This window comes from Paramormyrops kingsleyae, unplaced genomic scaffold (genome assembly GCF_048594095.1).
Source record: "Paramormyrops kingsleyae isolate MSU_618 unplaced genomic scaffold, PKINGS_0.4 ups39, whole genome shotgun sequence".
Taxonomy (NCBI): domain Eukaryota; kingdom Metazoa; phylum Chordata; class Actinopteri; order Osteoglossiformes; family Mormyridae; genus Paramormyrops; species Paramormyrops kingsleyae.
The window spans coordinates 563,511-578,492 of NW_027325977.1; the positions used below are offsets into that span (position 1 = coordinate 563,511).

A 14,982-nucleotide genomic window follows, 5' to 3' on the forward strand; every position below is an offset into this window, starting at 1 on the left:
ATATCTAAATCATTTGTCTTTTTCTTCTTGTGCAGAAGGAGTCATGACATTTGATGAGGCCGCCACTGAAGAATTCATTAAGATGAATGTTTCAGAACACCTCAAACATGCTGCTCAAAGACATGGAGGTGGAGGATTCAGTCAGGACTGATAAGCCCAACATACAGGACTTTGAACAAGAATTGTTTTTCCTCATGATCTTTCTGAAATAAATATACATATACAACCAGCAGCCCTGTTTGTTTTATTATTATTAGTATTTTTTAATCGAGGTTTAAATGGGGGTATTGAGTTAGGTTTACAAATAAATCACATGTGTATAACTTACCTATGTTTCAAGAGGGTGGAGGACATGTTTTATGAACCAGTTAATTTTACTGTAGTTTAACAGGTAGTTTGAACTGGAAATGCATTACAACTTTGTATGTGTCTCCAGTTATCTGAGACAGTCAAATTAAGTTATTGTAATATGATCTAGTCCCATTTCAGAAGGTGGCAGACTGTTCCAGATCATTTTCCAATAAGTTCATTTGATTGTCTCAGCCACAGATAACTGGAGACGCATACAAAGGTGTAAACAAAGCTAACAATTAACTGGTGGCCTATAGAAAATATGTCCTCCACCCTCTGGAAACATGGGACTACAGAGCCTATAGAAGCAGTATAAAAACGATGTCTAAAATGAGTCTAAGTTTGACGTTGAAAAGACGGCCACAGTGACCACATTTAGACTATAAATAGTCCATACAAGGAGGTCCCATGGACGTCAACACTAGACGTTCATTAGACATCAAAAAAAGACGTCGCCTGGCGTTACAAAACAACCCCTTCAGTAGACCAAAATTGGACGTCCAAAAACGACATATAAAAGACGTATTTCCGACGTCACTTTGCGCAGTGGGGTGAGACACGCCGCGCTGAGAGACTCGCTGGGGACCGAACTGCACTTTAGCCTGCGCTCTATTATTCTGTACGATACATAAAATATAAAAACGAATTCAAGTATGTGAAATACCTCAGGAAATGTCGGACGACCGCGCGACGCCGGCGGGAAGACGGGGCGAAATGCTGCGTGTGCTAAATTAATAGCCTTAATTACAGGTAAATAAAATTACAAACAGCATTAATCAAACGTGTTAAACTTGAAATTGTACCACAAAGAGTACCACTAGAAGTTAATTTGAACAGTTTGCAAGATGAAGCTGTCATTTCGATCAGGATCCACAAACAACCTTCACAGGCACTTAGGAACTGCGCATCCAACAGTTCAGATGGAAGGAAAAAGACAGGCTAGCGTGCTGCTACTGCCAGAAGCCGGATCAGCCCGTCTAAGCTGAGGCACTTAGCCTTTCTGCCCCAAAGGAAATGTTAAAATGTTACACTGTTAGGTGATAGATAGTTGTTAAAGTGGATAGATACTAAAACTGTTGGATGCTGGTGTTTTGCACGTTGTAATTTCTTTATAATTTATTGTTATTCGTTATTTATGTTATTTGACTGTTAATGGTATCAAAGACAAAAACAGATTTTCCACTATATAATGTTCAATACACATGTAGTAGTGTTTGAGGTTTTTACATTTCATCTTTTTATACCAAACATGATAGTATTGAGAAAATCATAAGGTTTAGTACACAAATCAATCATGTGTCATAACAGCGCTGAATCTGGCTGAGGCAGAAGTAATAAAATGAAGAGCCGTTTGGGAGCCGGAAGAGCCGGCTCTTCTTGGTGAGCTGAGCCAAATGATCCGACTCACTAAAAAGAGACGAAATTCCCATCACTAGCGCAGACTGAGGAGACATTCATTGTCACAGCCAGTTTGGGGAGATTACGGGTGCTGTCTTAGGACAATACTAACAAATCTCAAAACAGTACTACTACAGAAGTCCACAGACTCCCATTGTTATTTAAGAAAATAGTCATTTTTAAACCCAAAAAAGAAAAGAAGAAAAAAAAAACACACATCACAATAATAATGTGAATGCTATCATAAAGTAGTATTAATGGTATTAAGCATAAAAACATGCAAACAAACTTACATTTCTGGATCCCTGGTCTGGTCATACACTCTCCACTGTGGTCCACACTATATCAGAAGCAGAATGACATAGTACTGCTGTATCCATTTATTTAATTGTTGTACTTTCTCCACATACATGAGTCTATAGCAGGAGCAGACACACATTCTGTACTCACTTCAGTTTCTCCAGTTTACAGCTGGGATCCTCCAGTAGAGCAGAGAGCAGCTTCACTCCTGAGTCTCCTGGGTGATTGTAGCTCAGGTCCAGCTCTCTCAGGTGACAGGGGTTTGACTTCAGAGCTGAAGCCAGGGAAGAACAGCCTTCTTCTGTGACTCTACAGCCTGACACCCTGCAGAGAGACAGATAATATCTCTCCAATAAATAAAAACACCTCACCACTATGAGTATTACTTTTAACTGAATGTGACGACTTCAATAAAGATTTCAGTAATCACACATTACAGTGTGGAATACCCAGTAATATTGACCTCAGTATCTCCAGTGTACAGTGTGAATCCACCAGTCCAGCAGAGAGCAGCTTCACCCCTGAATCCTGCAGGTCATTGTCACTCAGGTCCAGCTCTCTCAGCTGAGAGGAGTTTGATCTGAGTGCTGAAGCCAACATTTCACAGCATGTCTCTGTGAGTCTACAGCTGTCCAGCCTGGAAAAGGAAACGTGTTAAGATATAAATACATACACCACACACAGGTATATCAAATAGAATATCTAAATAAACATTTTTAAGTACAATAAGACATGCAGCATACAGCTGAAATATCAGTTATTTTGTTGTTTCCTTGTCCTAGTCAGAAACACAAATAGTTTTTACTTGACTCTCCCCAGCCGAGACGAACCTGCTGTTTAATGACCTTACAGGGTGAGTTACCCTGAGACTCTGTAATATCTGCATAAGTATTTTTATAAAGCTCTGAGCAGCGCTGGGGCTCAGTGATCAGCACTACAGCCGACCCAGGGGTTCTAGGGTTTTGGGTTCAGCTCCAGCCTCGGATGTGTGCAAGTGTACATGTTTATGGGGGTTTGAATGTCAAGAAGAGCTTAAGTAATTTAAATTATATTTTTTGTATGACTTTTGAATTGCTGACATCATGACTGAAATCCTTATTTTCTGTTTGCTGTACCTGAGAACCTGTTAAATTTCCAAAACACTAATCAGACAATTATCAATCCTGTCAGATCGGGATGAAATAGTGATGCTTTATTCATCCCCCTGGTAAAATACTGCTGTCGCCTCTCTGATCTTGCTTTCTCTGACACAAACATACAGGTCAGAGCTCAGGGTTGGCCAGCATCTAGCCCCCTGAAGCTGGGGGGTAAGGGCCTTGCTCAAGGGCCCAAAACCAGCATCACTCTGCCGGCCAGGTATTTAAACCGGTGACTTTCTGACCACAGACACAGAGTCCAAACCCACTGAACCACACCCCACACTAAGAATGTTAAAAATATACAAATCCTGCAGTATCCAGAATGAAAAAGAATTTCTGGGCATCCATATAAATACACCCTAATTGTTCTGATAAGATATAAAAGCAGTATCATGAATAACATCTGTACTTCTTTAGCAACAGACGTATCTCAGATCACTTACAGAGCTGTCCTAGATTTCTTGATCACAGGCAGCAGCCTCTGAAGACCCTCATCTGATCTGATGTATTTCTTCAGATCAAACACATCCAGCTCCATATCTGACATCAGTAACACAAAGGCCAAAGCTGACCACTGTGCAGGTGAGAGGTCTGCTGCTGAAAGGCTTCCTGAACTCAGGTATCTTTGTACTTCCTCTATTAGAGAATTGTCACCCAGTTCATTCAGACAGTGGAACAGGTTGATGGTCCGTTCTGCAGATAAATTCTCCTGAATTTTCTACTGGGCTGTTTCCTTAATGTTATGTGAGCTGGGTCTTGTCTCTCCCAGTAGTTTTTGTAACAGAGATTTACTGGAGTCTGTTGAGAGGCCAAGGAGGAAGCGGAGGTAGAGGTCCAAGTGTCCATTCTTGCTCTTTAATGCCTGATCCACTGCAGTCTTCAGCAGGTCAGCTGATGAGTTTGACAGAAACACATATAAAGCAGCGAGATACTCCTGGATGCTCAGATGCACAAAGCAGTACACCTTCTCCTGATACAATCCATATTCCTCCTTAAAGACTTCTGTGCACACTCCAGAGTAAACTGAAGCTTCAGTGACATCAATGTTATTCCCAATCAGATCTTGCTCATAAAATATGAGATTGCCTTTCTCAAGGTTGTCAAAAGCCAGTTTACCAAGTTTCAAAAGGAATTCCTTGCTGTATTCCTTAAGCTTGGTTTCATAGTTTTTCATATACTTGTCATTTTTTAAACTCACTTGAAAGATCAGGAAGTGTGTGTACATTTCAGTCAGAGTCCTTGGAATTTCTCCCTTGTCAGCCTCACTAAAAAGCCTTTCAAGGACAGTGGCTGAAATCCAGCAGAACACAGGTATGTGGCACATGATGAAGAGGCTCCTTGATGATTTCACATGTGTGATAATCCTGCTGGCCAGACCCTGATCATTAAATCTCTTCCTGAAATACTCCTCCTTCTGGGCATCACTGAACCCTCGTATCTCTGTCACCCGGTGGAGGTACTCAGGAGGTATCTGATTGGCTGCTGCTGGCCGGGAGGTTATCCAGAGGAGAGCGGATGGAAGCAGATTCCCCTTGATGAGGTTAGTCAACAGTACATCCAGAGACGTTTTCTTTGTTACATCAAACCAGCTCTCATTCTTCTGAAAATCTAGTGGAAGGCGACATTCATCCAAACCATCAAAGATCAACAAAACTTTGTACCTATACAGCTCAGTGGATTCAAGCGATTTCAGTTCTGGGACAAAGTGGTGAAGCAAACCAATCAGACTGTATTCATCCTTAATCAAATTCAGGTCCCGGAAAGGAAAAGCAAATATGAAGTGAATGTCCTGGTTTGCTTTTCCTTCTGCCCAGTCAAGAATAACTTTCTGCACAGAGACTGTTTTCCCGATACCTGCGACCCCTTTTGTGAGCACAGTTCTGATAGGTGTCACACATCCATGTAAGGGTTTAAATATAGCATTGCACCTGACTGTAGTATCTTCTGTTACCCTTTTCTTGGATGCTGTTTCAATCTGTCTCACTTCATGTTCATCATTGACTCCTCCAGCTTCCCCTTCAGTTATGTAGAGTTCTGTGTAAATCTCTTTGAGAAGTGTTGGCTGTCCTTCCTTAGCTTTCCCTTCAAATACACACTCAAATTTCTTCTTCAGATTACATTTGATTGTGCGCTGAAACTGCGTCAAAAGATCCCCTGAAATAAAATGAGTACTTTTCAAAAAAGTGAAAAGTTTTTCATTTTTTACTCATTTAAGTCAAATTAAATCAAAATAAATAAATGATAAACTGAAATGTAATACACATTTTTTCATAAAACTCTTTTTCTGCAGTAAATCAAACACACACTGAATGAGGTACAGCTCTTACTCTTCTCCAGCATGTCAGCGAGATCATTTTTCTCCATGGTCCTCAGGATGTACAGTGTGATCTTCAGAGCTCCCTCTCTACCACAGGTCTTCTGCATCTGACCATCACTGTCCAGGTCATTGTCCTCCTCCAGCTGAGGCTCAGAGCATTCTGGGTCATTCTGATCCAGGTACCTTTTGAATTTCATCAGCTCATCCTTCAGAAACGTTTGAGCTTTTTCCTCCAGTAACTGAAATGAACAGTTACAGTTTAATTATTATCACTCCAGGCACCGTATCTTTTTATAACTTCATTTGTGAGTTATGCTGCGTTCCATTTCAACTTGTAACTTGGTTAAGCATTTCAGAATGTTGATCCCTGTTATTGATTTAAGTGTCACTGCAGAATTCCAACTGAAGTCGGAATTTAATATACTCTGAGCTAAATATAAGTGAATGAAGATGAAGGCCATTTAAACTGGGGCACATTAAATACAAGGAGTTATCCGGCTAAGCAAGAAATCCTGCTTTTTAGCAACAGGTCCCTGGTTTTGCTAAATGGCTTTCTGACTTGCTGTACTGGAACGAGGTTAACTTGGGTGTGACGTCATTCTCAGCTCCGACTTCCAACCTCCAAGGTAAATGGAACGCAGCATTAGTTGTAAATATCATCTCTTTCACAGGACGAACTACTTATTGTATACATGTATCTGTATAAGATATATGTCAATTTAGATAAAATTTAAGAAAATATACTTAATAAATGCAAACCTTGAAGATGGATGATAAGTCTCCTTTATGTGGATGTAAATTACATCTATTCACTCGGTCCCTGTGAATAAAACACAAATATCCATCCATTATATTTGTATTTAAATAGATGTAACTGCCATCCACATTCTGAGCTTATTTCATTAGGGCGGCTTCCTGACATCAGCTTGCTTATGACAGTATAAGAGAAGCAGTGACATCTAGTGGCAGCACAGAGAGACAGCAGGTAACAGCCAGGAGAGACGGTTTGGCATGTAGCTCCCAGTCACTCAATGACATTCACTGGTTACTTCTTGTAAACTGTGACATGATTCCAAACAGATTTCAACTTAATTACCATAACTATGCAGGGGTGGAATTCGAGGGGGGACAACCCTGGCTCCTGCAATTTAGGGCCCCCACCTGATCTCAACCTTGTTTTGTTTTGCTAAGAAAAAAAAAAACATAGAACAAATATTCTACACAAACTATTTATATAATTATTTTGACTACAATAAAATGTATATCAATACACCAATATACAAATTTTGCATGATGTCGCACTCCTGTTCCTCTTTTGGCTCCAAAAGCCGCTCGCTTAACCCCAAAGGGATTTGTTCTGTCCCTTGTTTCCAGGGTTAACACTAGACTGCCTGTAATACTCAGGGGCTTCCTGTCTCTAGCTGGGCTGCACCTCAGGTACCCAGCAGGCCCAGGCTCTGGTGTGACCTCTGGCAGCTCCGTAGGATCTTGTCCAGTGTGAGAGAAAAACTGACTAGAGGGATATTTTGTAATCAGCTTTGAAACTGTATCTTTGTGCAAGTAATGCAAAAGAACCTGAGTGTTAGGCAGCTGACAGCCGAGAATGTAAGCTTAAGAGAATTAAGAGTTAACCTTAGTGTAGCAAAATGTGCTTGAACGTTGTGTTCATTAGATTGAGCAGAAATGCAGGCTAGAGAACAGAAATGCAGGTTTAGAGCGTGTTTATCAGACAGAGCAGGAAAATCACAAAAGGCTACAGTGAGTGGGGGCTGCTTGCAGGTGGCCAGACCCATAAGTTACAGGCTGTATAAAGTACATATGAAATGCTAATTACAAAATATCCCTCTAGTCAATATTTCCCTCACAAGTGTTGTCCCTGGTCCCAGGTTCATAGCCCCTTAGATCTGTTTGTTAATTGTTAGTTAATTCCACATGTGTCCTGTTTCCAGTGTCTGCTCTGATTGGTTGATTGTTTTGAGTACTCACACCTTCCTTTTGTTAGTCCCCATGATCTGTGTATTTTACTGTCTGCCTGTGCTCAGTTCCCTCAGTTGGTCATTGTATCACATGCTGTTGATCCTGTGCTTTGTTCCTGTGTGTATTGGATTCCTGTGTAGTTATTTTCCCTTAGTTCTGCTCCCTGGGTTGCTGCTCTTTACTAGTGTCCCCTGTGTTTTGTTGTTATGACCTTTTGACCCCTCGTGGTTCCCTTATTTTCTGCTCTGTGTTTTGTTATAAATAAACCCCTGTCATCTTGGAGCCGCACTGTGGATCGTCATCCTTTCCTCACCTGCACCATCCCCCGATCCCATAACAACTAGCTAATTAGTGACAGGCTCTGTTCCATTAAACATGTTCAAACTGAAGCCTCAGTCTGAACAGAGGTAAGGAGCCCATGAGAATCTATTTATTATCAAAGCAGAAACATCCGTCCCAGAAGAAGACAATCTATTGTCCAGTCATGCTTAATCAATATAGAGCAGTAGCTTTTTTCCAGCTGAATGCTGAGGATTGACATTTAAAATGCACTTTTCAATCTACCTTCTAATTACAGCTCGCAAGAAGTCAGTCTTTATAGTAATCCTCATCCTTTTACCTCAGACGTGATTTATATAGAAGACAGACAAAACTTCTGTTTAAATTTTCAGACAATGGGATTTGCAAAAGTTAAAAAAAATTAAAAGTTGAAGTTTTTTTTCTTGTAGCTTGTGTTTGCCTTTATGTCTTTTGACTGAGAGTCTGAGTGTTTTAAACAATGTTTAAATGCACATTTACCTTTGATCTGTAGGAAAACATCCCTCTCTGAATAAGATTGGTGGGTCCATTGACCTGTCAGTCTTCATGGAAACACAGCTGGGCACAGGTGAGCCTGCTCTCTCCATCAGGACACTGTGGACAGTGAGAGGAAAGATCCTCATTACATAAATATAACCCATATACTGTGGACAGGGTCACATTAAATCTTCAGCTGTTTCACCTTCTGCTCTGTCTTCATATACTTTGATATGTTGTGAAGCTCTTGATGCATTCATGCTTGTTTACAGTTAGCTTTAATGTGAAATAAACTAATCTAAAATGGGATAGCCTCCTTTGCTAGACTTGCCTGTTGTTTCTTTATATCAGTGGTTCCCAAACTGGGGGGGTATTGCAGGGGGTGCACCAATGGGATAGCCTACGCTCCACTCGAGCACTGCTAGCAAAAACGTGGGCAAGTTTGTGCACCCAGCCAGGCCTCCAGCAGAGGCTGACGCTTCATCTGCTGCAAGTTCAAGCTCCAAAGCAAAGAAGGGAAAATATGATGAGTCATATCTGGCCCTTGGTCTCACAACGACAATGGTGGGTAATGAGGAGAGACCCAGTGTGTTGTGTCTGAAAATACTCGCTGCTGACAGTCTGAGGCCGACCAAATTAAGTCGTCATTTGGAGACAGCACAGCCTAAGCATAAAGATAAGCCAGTTGATTTCTTTAAAGGAAAACTCACAAACTGCCGTGAACAACAAAGCATCATTACTAACGCTGTATCTTTGCCTAAAAACACTTAACTGGCATCATATAAAGTTGCCTACCGAGCTGCTCAGTGTAAAAACCACACAGGAATTAATACTTCCCTCCGCTATCGATATGGTTGCAACTATGATTGATGAAGCAACAATTGATGAAGCCAGCAAGTTAAAGGCAATTCCGTTATCAAACAATATGACCGCGAGGCGCATTCATGACGTCAGAAGACATAGAGGAGCAGCTGACTGACACGGTGCGGGACAGCCGCCACTTCGCGCTGCAGGTGGATGAAGCTACTGACAGTAACAGAGACTGTTTATTCATAACGTACATCAGATATATCGATGCTGAGGATTTCAAGGAGGATTTGCTGCTCTTTAAGCAAATCACTGGCAGAGCCACTGCAGAAGAAATGTTTAAAATCACTGACACTTATTTGAGAGGCTGATCTGAAATGGGAAGACGGTGCGGGGATCTGTACAGACGGGGCTCAGGCTACGGCTGGGAAACGGGGCGGCTGCAAGCGCTCGTGAAGCGCATCTCTCCCAGTGTGCAGTGGACACACTGTATGATCCATGGAGAAGCGCTGGCATCTAAACAGCTTAGTCCCGAGCTGAACGATGTAATGACGGATGTCATCGCTGCAGTAAACTACATTAAAACGCCCCGTCAAAGCCCGGCTTTTTTCTGCCCTGTGTGAGGAAATGGGCTCCAACCACACAGCTGCTTTGTTTCACAGTGAGACTCGTTGTCTGTCACGTGGGAAAGTTTTTACCAGAATATTTGAGCTCCGAGATGAGATCAGCACTTTCATGGAGGAACAGGGTCACGAGCTTGCCAATAAGTTTCAAAATGACAAATTCCTCCTGAAAGTTCCATACCTGAGTGACATGTTTCAGAAACTCAATTAACTAAATCTGCAGATGCAAGGCACCAACACACACCTTCCACATCTGGCAGATAAAATCACATCATTCACAAGAAAAGAAAAATCACATCATTCACAAGCGAGTTACTGAGGGAAATATAGACTTATTTGGGAACCTGAACACAATCATTGTGCTCAACAAGCTTCAGAACACAAATATCTTACGCATGAAAGCTCACCTCTCCGCCCTACAAAAATATTTCCAGAAGGAACAGTGGTCTGTACTACGAAGTGGGGTTACTGGCTTATCGGGGTAACTTGTCGGATTTAAGGTACCACGGTTTAAATGGACTATATATTGGTTCACTTACATTTTGCACAGACTACCTTAAATCCGACAAGTTACCCCGATAAGCCAGTAACCCGGCTTCGTAGTACAGACCACAGTTCATTGATGTTACCTCAGATTCATCAAGGCTGCAATTTGTCTCTTGAGCCTCAGATTCATCTTGAGGCTGCAATTTAAGTCTAAAACACTGGCTGCATTTTGGATTGGAGTGGAGAAGGATTAGCCAGTGCTAGGAGGGAAAGCTGTGGGCACACTCCTTCCTTTTGCTACATCCTAGCTATGTAAGGTAGGTTTTTCTGCTGTGGCCTCTATTAAGACAAAATACAGATCAAAGCTGGACCTTGAAAAGGAACTAAGAGTGGCTGTTTCCCAGCTGCAACCCCAAACTGAGAAGATTTGCAGCACAAAGCAAACCCACACCAGCCACTGAAAGGTGTGAGACTTCAGATGATCCCCTTTTAAGTTTTGTTCTGACTGGGAACTGGTTAATTTTCCCAGCTATTTTTGTGGAGACAGGTCTTTATTCTTGTTTATAACTTCAGTTTGCTCTTTATTTCTCCCACAGAGGTGAAATTGCACCATTTGTAATTGCATTTCTTTCGCCCAATTAGAAAAGGGAGTTGTATTTCAAATAAAGTTTGAATCTGAACCTGTGTAGTTTGAATGGGGGGGGGGGGGGGTGTCAATAATGTTCCTATCTAGAAAAGGGGGCCCTGCAGAGAAAGTTTGGAACCACTGCTTTATATTATATACATTTAGCCTTAAATGGGGATCCCCACAATAAATTTCACCAAGTTACAAAAAAAAAAATATTTCCAACCGGATTCTCGACTGTCACTGAATACCGATAGCAATGTTTTGATTGGTTGCAAAGACCGAAAATATAAACTTTATTTTACCGCATATTCAGAAAATCATCTCGCGCCCCAAAGATGTCGTGAAAAATTGAAGAATCAGCGCTAGGTGGCAGCAGAGGACGGCGTCCAGGGAGTACAATTAAATGTAAATTCTTGAAGGGAATTAAATTTAATAAATTTTATAAATGATAAACATAAATCATCTACCCCACGGACCTGAATCAGTTAAGTCTCGAGGAAGTGAATTAAGTTAAGACAGATTACTCTCTCTTTCAAGAATGCTGGAACATTTTTTTTTATGATCGTGTGTAAAGCCGTACAAACACACAGGTTCTGTCTTACCTCTCAGTTCTCTTTGTTTTACACTCCACAGGGGGGGTCATTTCAGAAGCAGCTCCCCCCATTTTTGTGCCGATCTAGACCAGATGACTGATGCTGGGGCCCCTAAAGAACACGAAGGGTAAATAGTGACATACATGCATAATATCTAGTAGCTACTTCATGCAACGGGTGCGGTCGCTATATATAGCTGTGTTTTTATATGTATACATACATACATATATATACACACACATATGTATGTCTGAGGTCTCCCAGGACTGGTTTGAGAAACAGTATATAGCATCTGCTCTAATATATACTCCCAAATATAGCTTATTTTATTATAAGTTGTCTTTTGAATAAAATCTTACCTTGCAAAGCAGAGTCGTATCCTCGTTTCTTGATAAAATGGAGAGACCAGCATTAAAATACTTTTACTTTCATTTACAAAGAGGAAATGCTGCAAATGCAGAAGTGGTCTAAGCAGAAATGGACACGGACTCAGTGGCCCGGCGTAGGATTTTTTCGGATATTATCCATGCGACACACACACACACACACACATACACACACAGATATATATATGTCCAGCAGACAAGATGTCATCTTGTAATTTTCACTAAAGTGGCAAGTGACAGACATGAAAGAGCAGGTGGTTCTAGAGCTCCAGCAGTCAGGTGTCAGACAAACTGATAGAGCTTTTTTCACTCAGTCTTGCCATAATGCACGTTCTATGTCAGATCATTTTGGGATCATTTTTAGGGACAGTGTTTTTCTACTGGGTAGAGTACGTGGGATTTAAGGCTTTGACAAAACTTTTAAAACCTTTGTCCTCCACAATGGAAAAGTGCTGGAAATCAGTGGCAATCATTTTATCGAACTCCTCATTAATACTGTGCTGTTTGGCTGGGGTCATCTGCTTTGGTATAAACTGACTCATTTTGCTTTGAGTTGCAGTAAGAAAGGTTATACTTGCACTACTAGTAGCTGCTGCAGCAGCAGTTGTTGTTGGTTTGGGACCAGACCCCCCAGGGTCAGTAGACGTTGAGCCAGCTTGCCCTCTCTCCCCCAACTGCACTGTGGAATGGACAGTTCTGATGTGTCTGTGCAGGTTTGTGGTGGAACCTGTTCTTACTGTTATTTTCATTTTACAATGAAGACGCTCTGCTCTGCTATTCCCAGTGTCTCTAAACTGCAGCCAGATGCTGCTTCGTTTACGGGTGTCAGTCATATTTACGTTTTTGCGACGCACTCGCCCTCTCCTCCTCACCGCTGTCTACTGTCTCACTCATTGACTGAGGGGACGGACGGTCGCATCTGTCACCCTCTCTGTTTTCACATAATGGTATGATCCTATATCCTCACACGTGATTGGCCACAAGGCTGCCATGCTGCCAATCAAAACAAAGTTTTGCCCTGAGCAGAGCTGAGCCACTGACAGTGAGAGCTGATTAGCGAAAGGAAAAGAAAATGGGGAGCCGGCTCTCACTCGATGACATGCCCCACCAGAGAGAATAGAACACTGGACTTACTGTATGGCAACACAAGAGAGGCATACAGTTCATCACCTGTCCCTCCCCTGGGAAGATCAGATCACAACCTGGTGCACCTTGTCCCTGTGTATGAGCCCTTAGTGTGCAGGGAGCCAGCAGTCACCCGCTCAGTGCAGAAATGGTCAGAGGAGAGCGAGGAGGCTCTAAAGGACTGTTTTGATTCTACTGTGTGGGAAGTGCTTTGTGATGACCATGGGGAGGACATCGACAGCCTTGTGACCTGCATTACGGACTACATTCATTTCTGTGTGGATAACACCGTACCCACCAGGACTGTGTGGTGCTTCCCAAACAATTAACCACGGATTACCCAGAAATCAAGGCCGTCCTCAAGCAGAAGAGGAGGGCTTTCAAATCAGGAGACAGGAAGGAGCACAGCAGCTGGGGTGGCCTGTTCCCCAGTCTCCCCATAGACTGGGACCGCCTAATTTGTGGGAAATTAGGTGCCCTCTGGTCACCCCCCCCCACCTATCATACTCTGTTCCAATCAGGGACCGGAGGCCAATTAGTATCCTGGGGGGCCCCAGTGACAGGAGACTGTCGGCTGTCCACAGGCTGCCCCCGGGGGCTTGGGTCCGGAGAGACCACTGGTGCCTGGACTTTTTTCTTTTTGGTGGTCAGCTCCTCCAGCTGCATCTGAATCAGTTTCTTTGTCAGCTCCCTCCCACGCTCTTTAGCAGAGTCCACCTCCTCTCTGTAAGTCAATAGTGTGGATCAGCTGCTCCTCAGGCATAGTAATAAGCCCCCCCACTTGCCTTAGCCTGCTTCTCACTGGCTTAGGGAGCACGTCCTGCAGTGCCCTCCAGTACAGACCTCTGAACGCCGAATGCTGCAGGTCCTGCTCTGTCTCAGTGCTCCACCACTTTTCTTGGGCTTGCAGACAGGCGGCTGGGCTCTCCCCCTCCTTTACGGGCTCCACCTTCATTTCAGCCACACTTAGTCACGGAGGTTAGCATTTAACCGTCAGAGTGACATGCATCATTCACAGGAGTCCCTGTCGCCTCTGCCAGGCCACTGCTTCGCAGCAGTCTCTCCATTCCGTCTGCCCCCAAAACGCGAGCCAGACCCACCTTTATGTCCCCTATCGCCAGGAGCCGACCCAAAGTGAAGTTAGCTCCTCCGTGTCAGTACAGTGAATATTCTTTAAAAGTGGCCGAACGGCATCATTAAATGCACTTACAAATTTTGTAGCAGTAGAAGGCTTCATCTGTCGGAAACATTGGGAGCCCACACAAGTTAGGGGCATCACACGGAAGATAACTTTCCATCAGAATGGTGGAATGATCAGAGAAATCAGCCTCACAAACTGTCATATTAAAAACAGACAGGCCATATGATGGTACAAGGTCTAAAGTATGGCCATGTTCTTCAGTAGGACCTATTACAGACCTATTATAGGTCAAAAGATTCAGTAAGATTCAGGAAGTATTTAACTAGCGGCTTAGGCGAGCAGCAAATATGTATGTGAAAATCACCCACAATCAAAACCCGGTCATATTTTGGCATAAAATAAGTCAGAAAGTTAGAAAAGTCACTAATAAAGTCGTTCTTATATATATTTTGGTGGCCGGTAAATCACAGCAATAAATACTAGGTTTAGGCGGCCCAGTCCAAACATAATCGCCTCAGAATTGTAATATAAAACTGCTGATAACTGTTTACAAATAAAAGTTCTCTTTAAAAACCGTAGCTGCTACTCCTCCTCAACCAGTAAAAATAGTGCAGTCTGGTGGTAAAAGATCGTAGAAGGCACTTGATTCACTCATGTTCATCCAGGTATGATAATATATTTAGGCTGTTTGAGCAAGAAAACGTTATTAAATATAAAACTCTTATTTATTATCGATCTCGCATTGACCAGTGCCATTTTTGTTGAGGCCACATTGTTTCCCATCTCTGGAGCCTGACTTATGGTCTGGAGATGATGGGGGTTTGCTCCTCCTGTCCAAAAGTATGGTGAGCAGAATCGTGGAACCAAGGTCACGTTTTCATGCATTACAGCAGGTACCAGCTAGATGTAGAGTGAC

The 14,982-nt window shown here is 42.6% G+C and overlaps 1 protein-coding gene across 1 annotated transcript in view; it reads right to left on the reverse strand.

Annotated features, from left to right (window-relative positions):
- The window catches only part of LOC140586326 (NACHT, LRR and PYD domains-containing protein 3-like), a 128,230-nt gene extending 116,418 nt beyond the window's left edge, over positions 1-11,812 (reverse strand). Inside the window, exons 1-2 of the mRNA XM_072708129.1 lie at positions 11,774-11,812; positions 11,424-11,525 (exon numbers count right to left, since the gene is read on the reverse strand). Coding sequence (XP_072564230.1) covers positions 11,424-11,485 — 62 coding nt within the window. The 5' untranslated portion in view covers positions 11,486-11,525; positions 11,774-11,812. The remainder of the gene's footprint in view (positions 1-11,423; positions 11,526-11,773) is intronic.
- Positions 11,813-14,982: the final 3,170 nt, after the last annotated feature.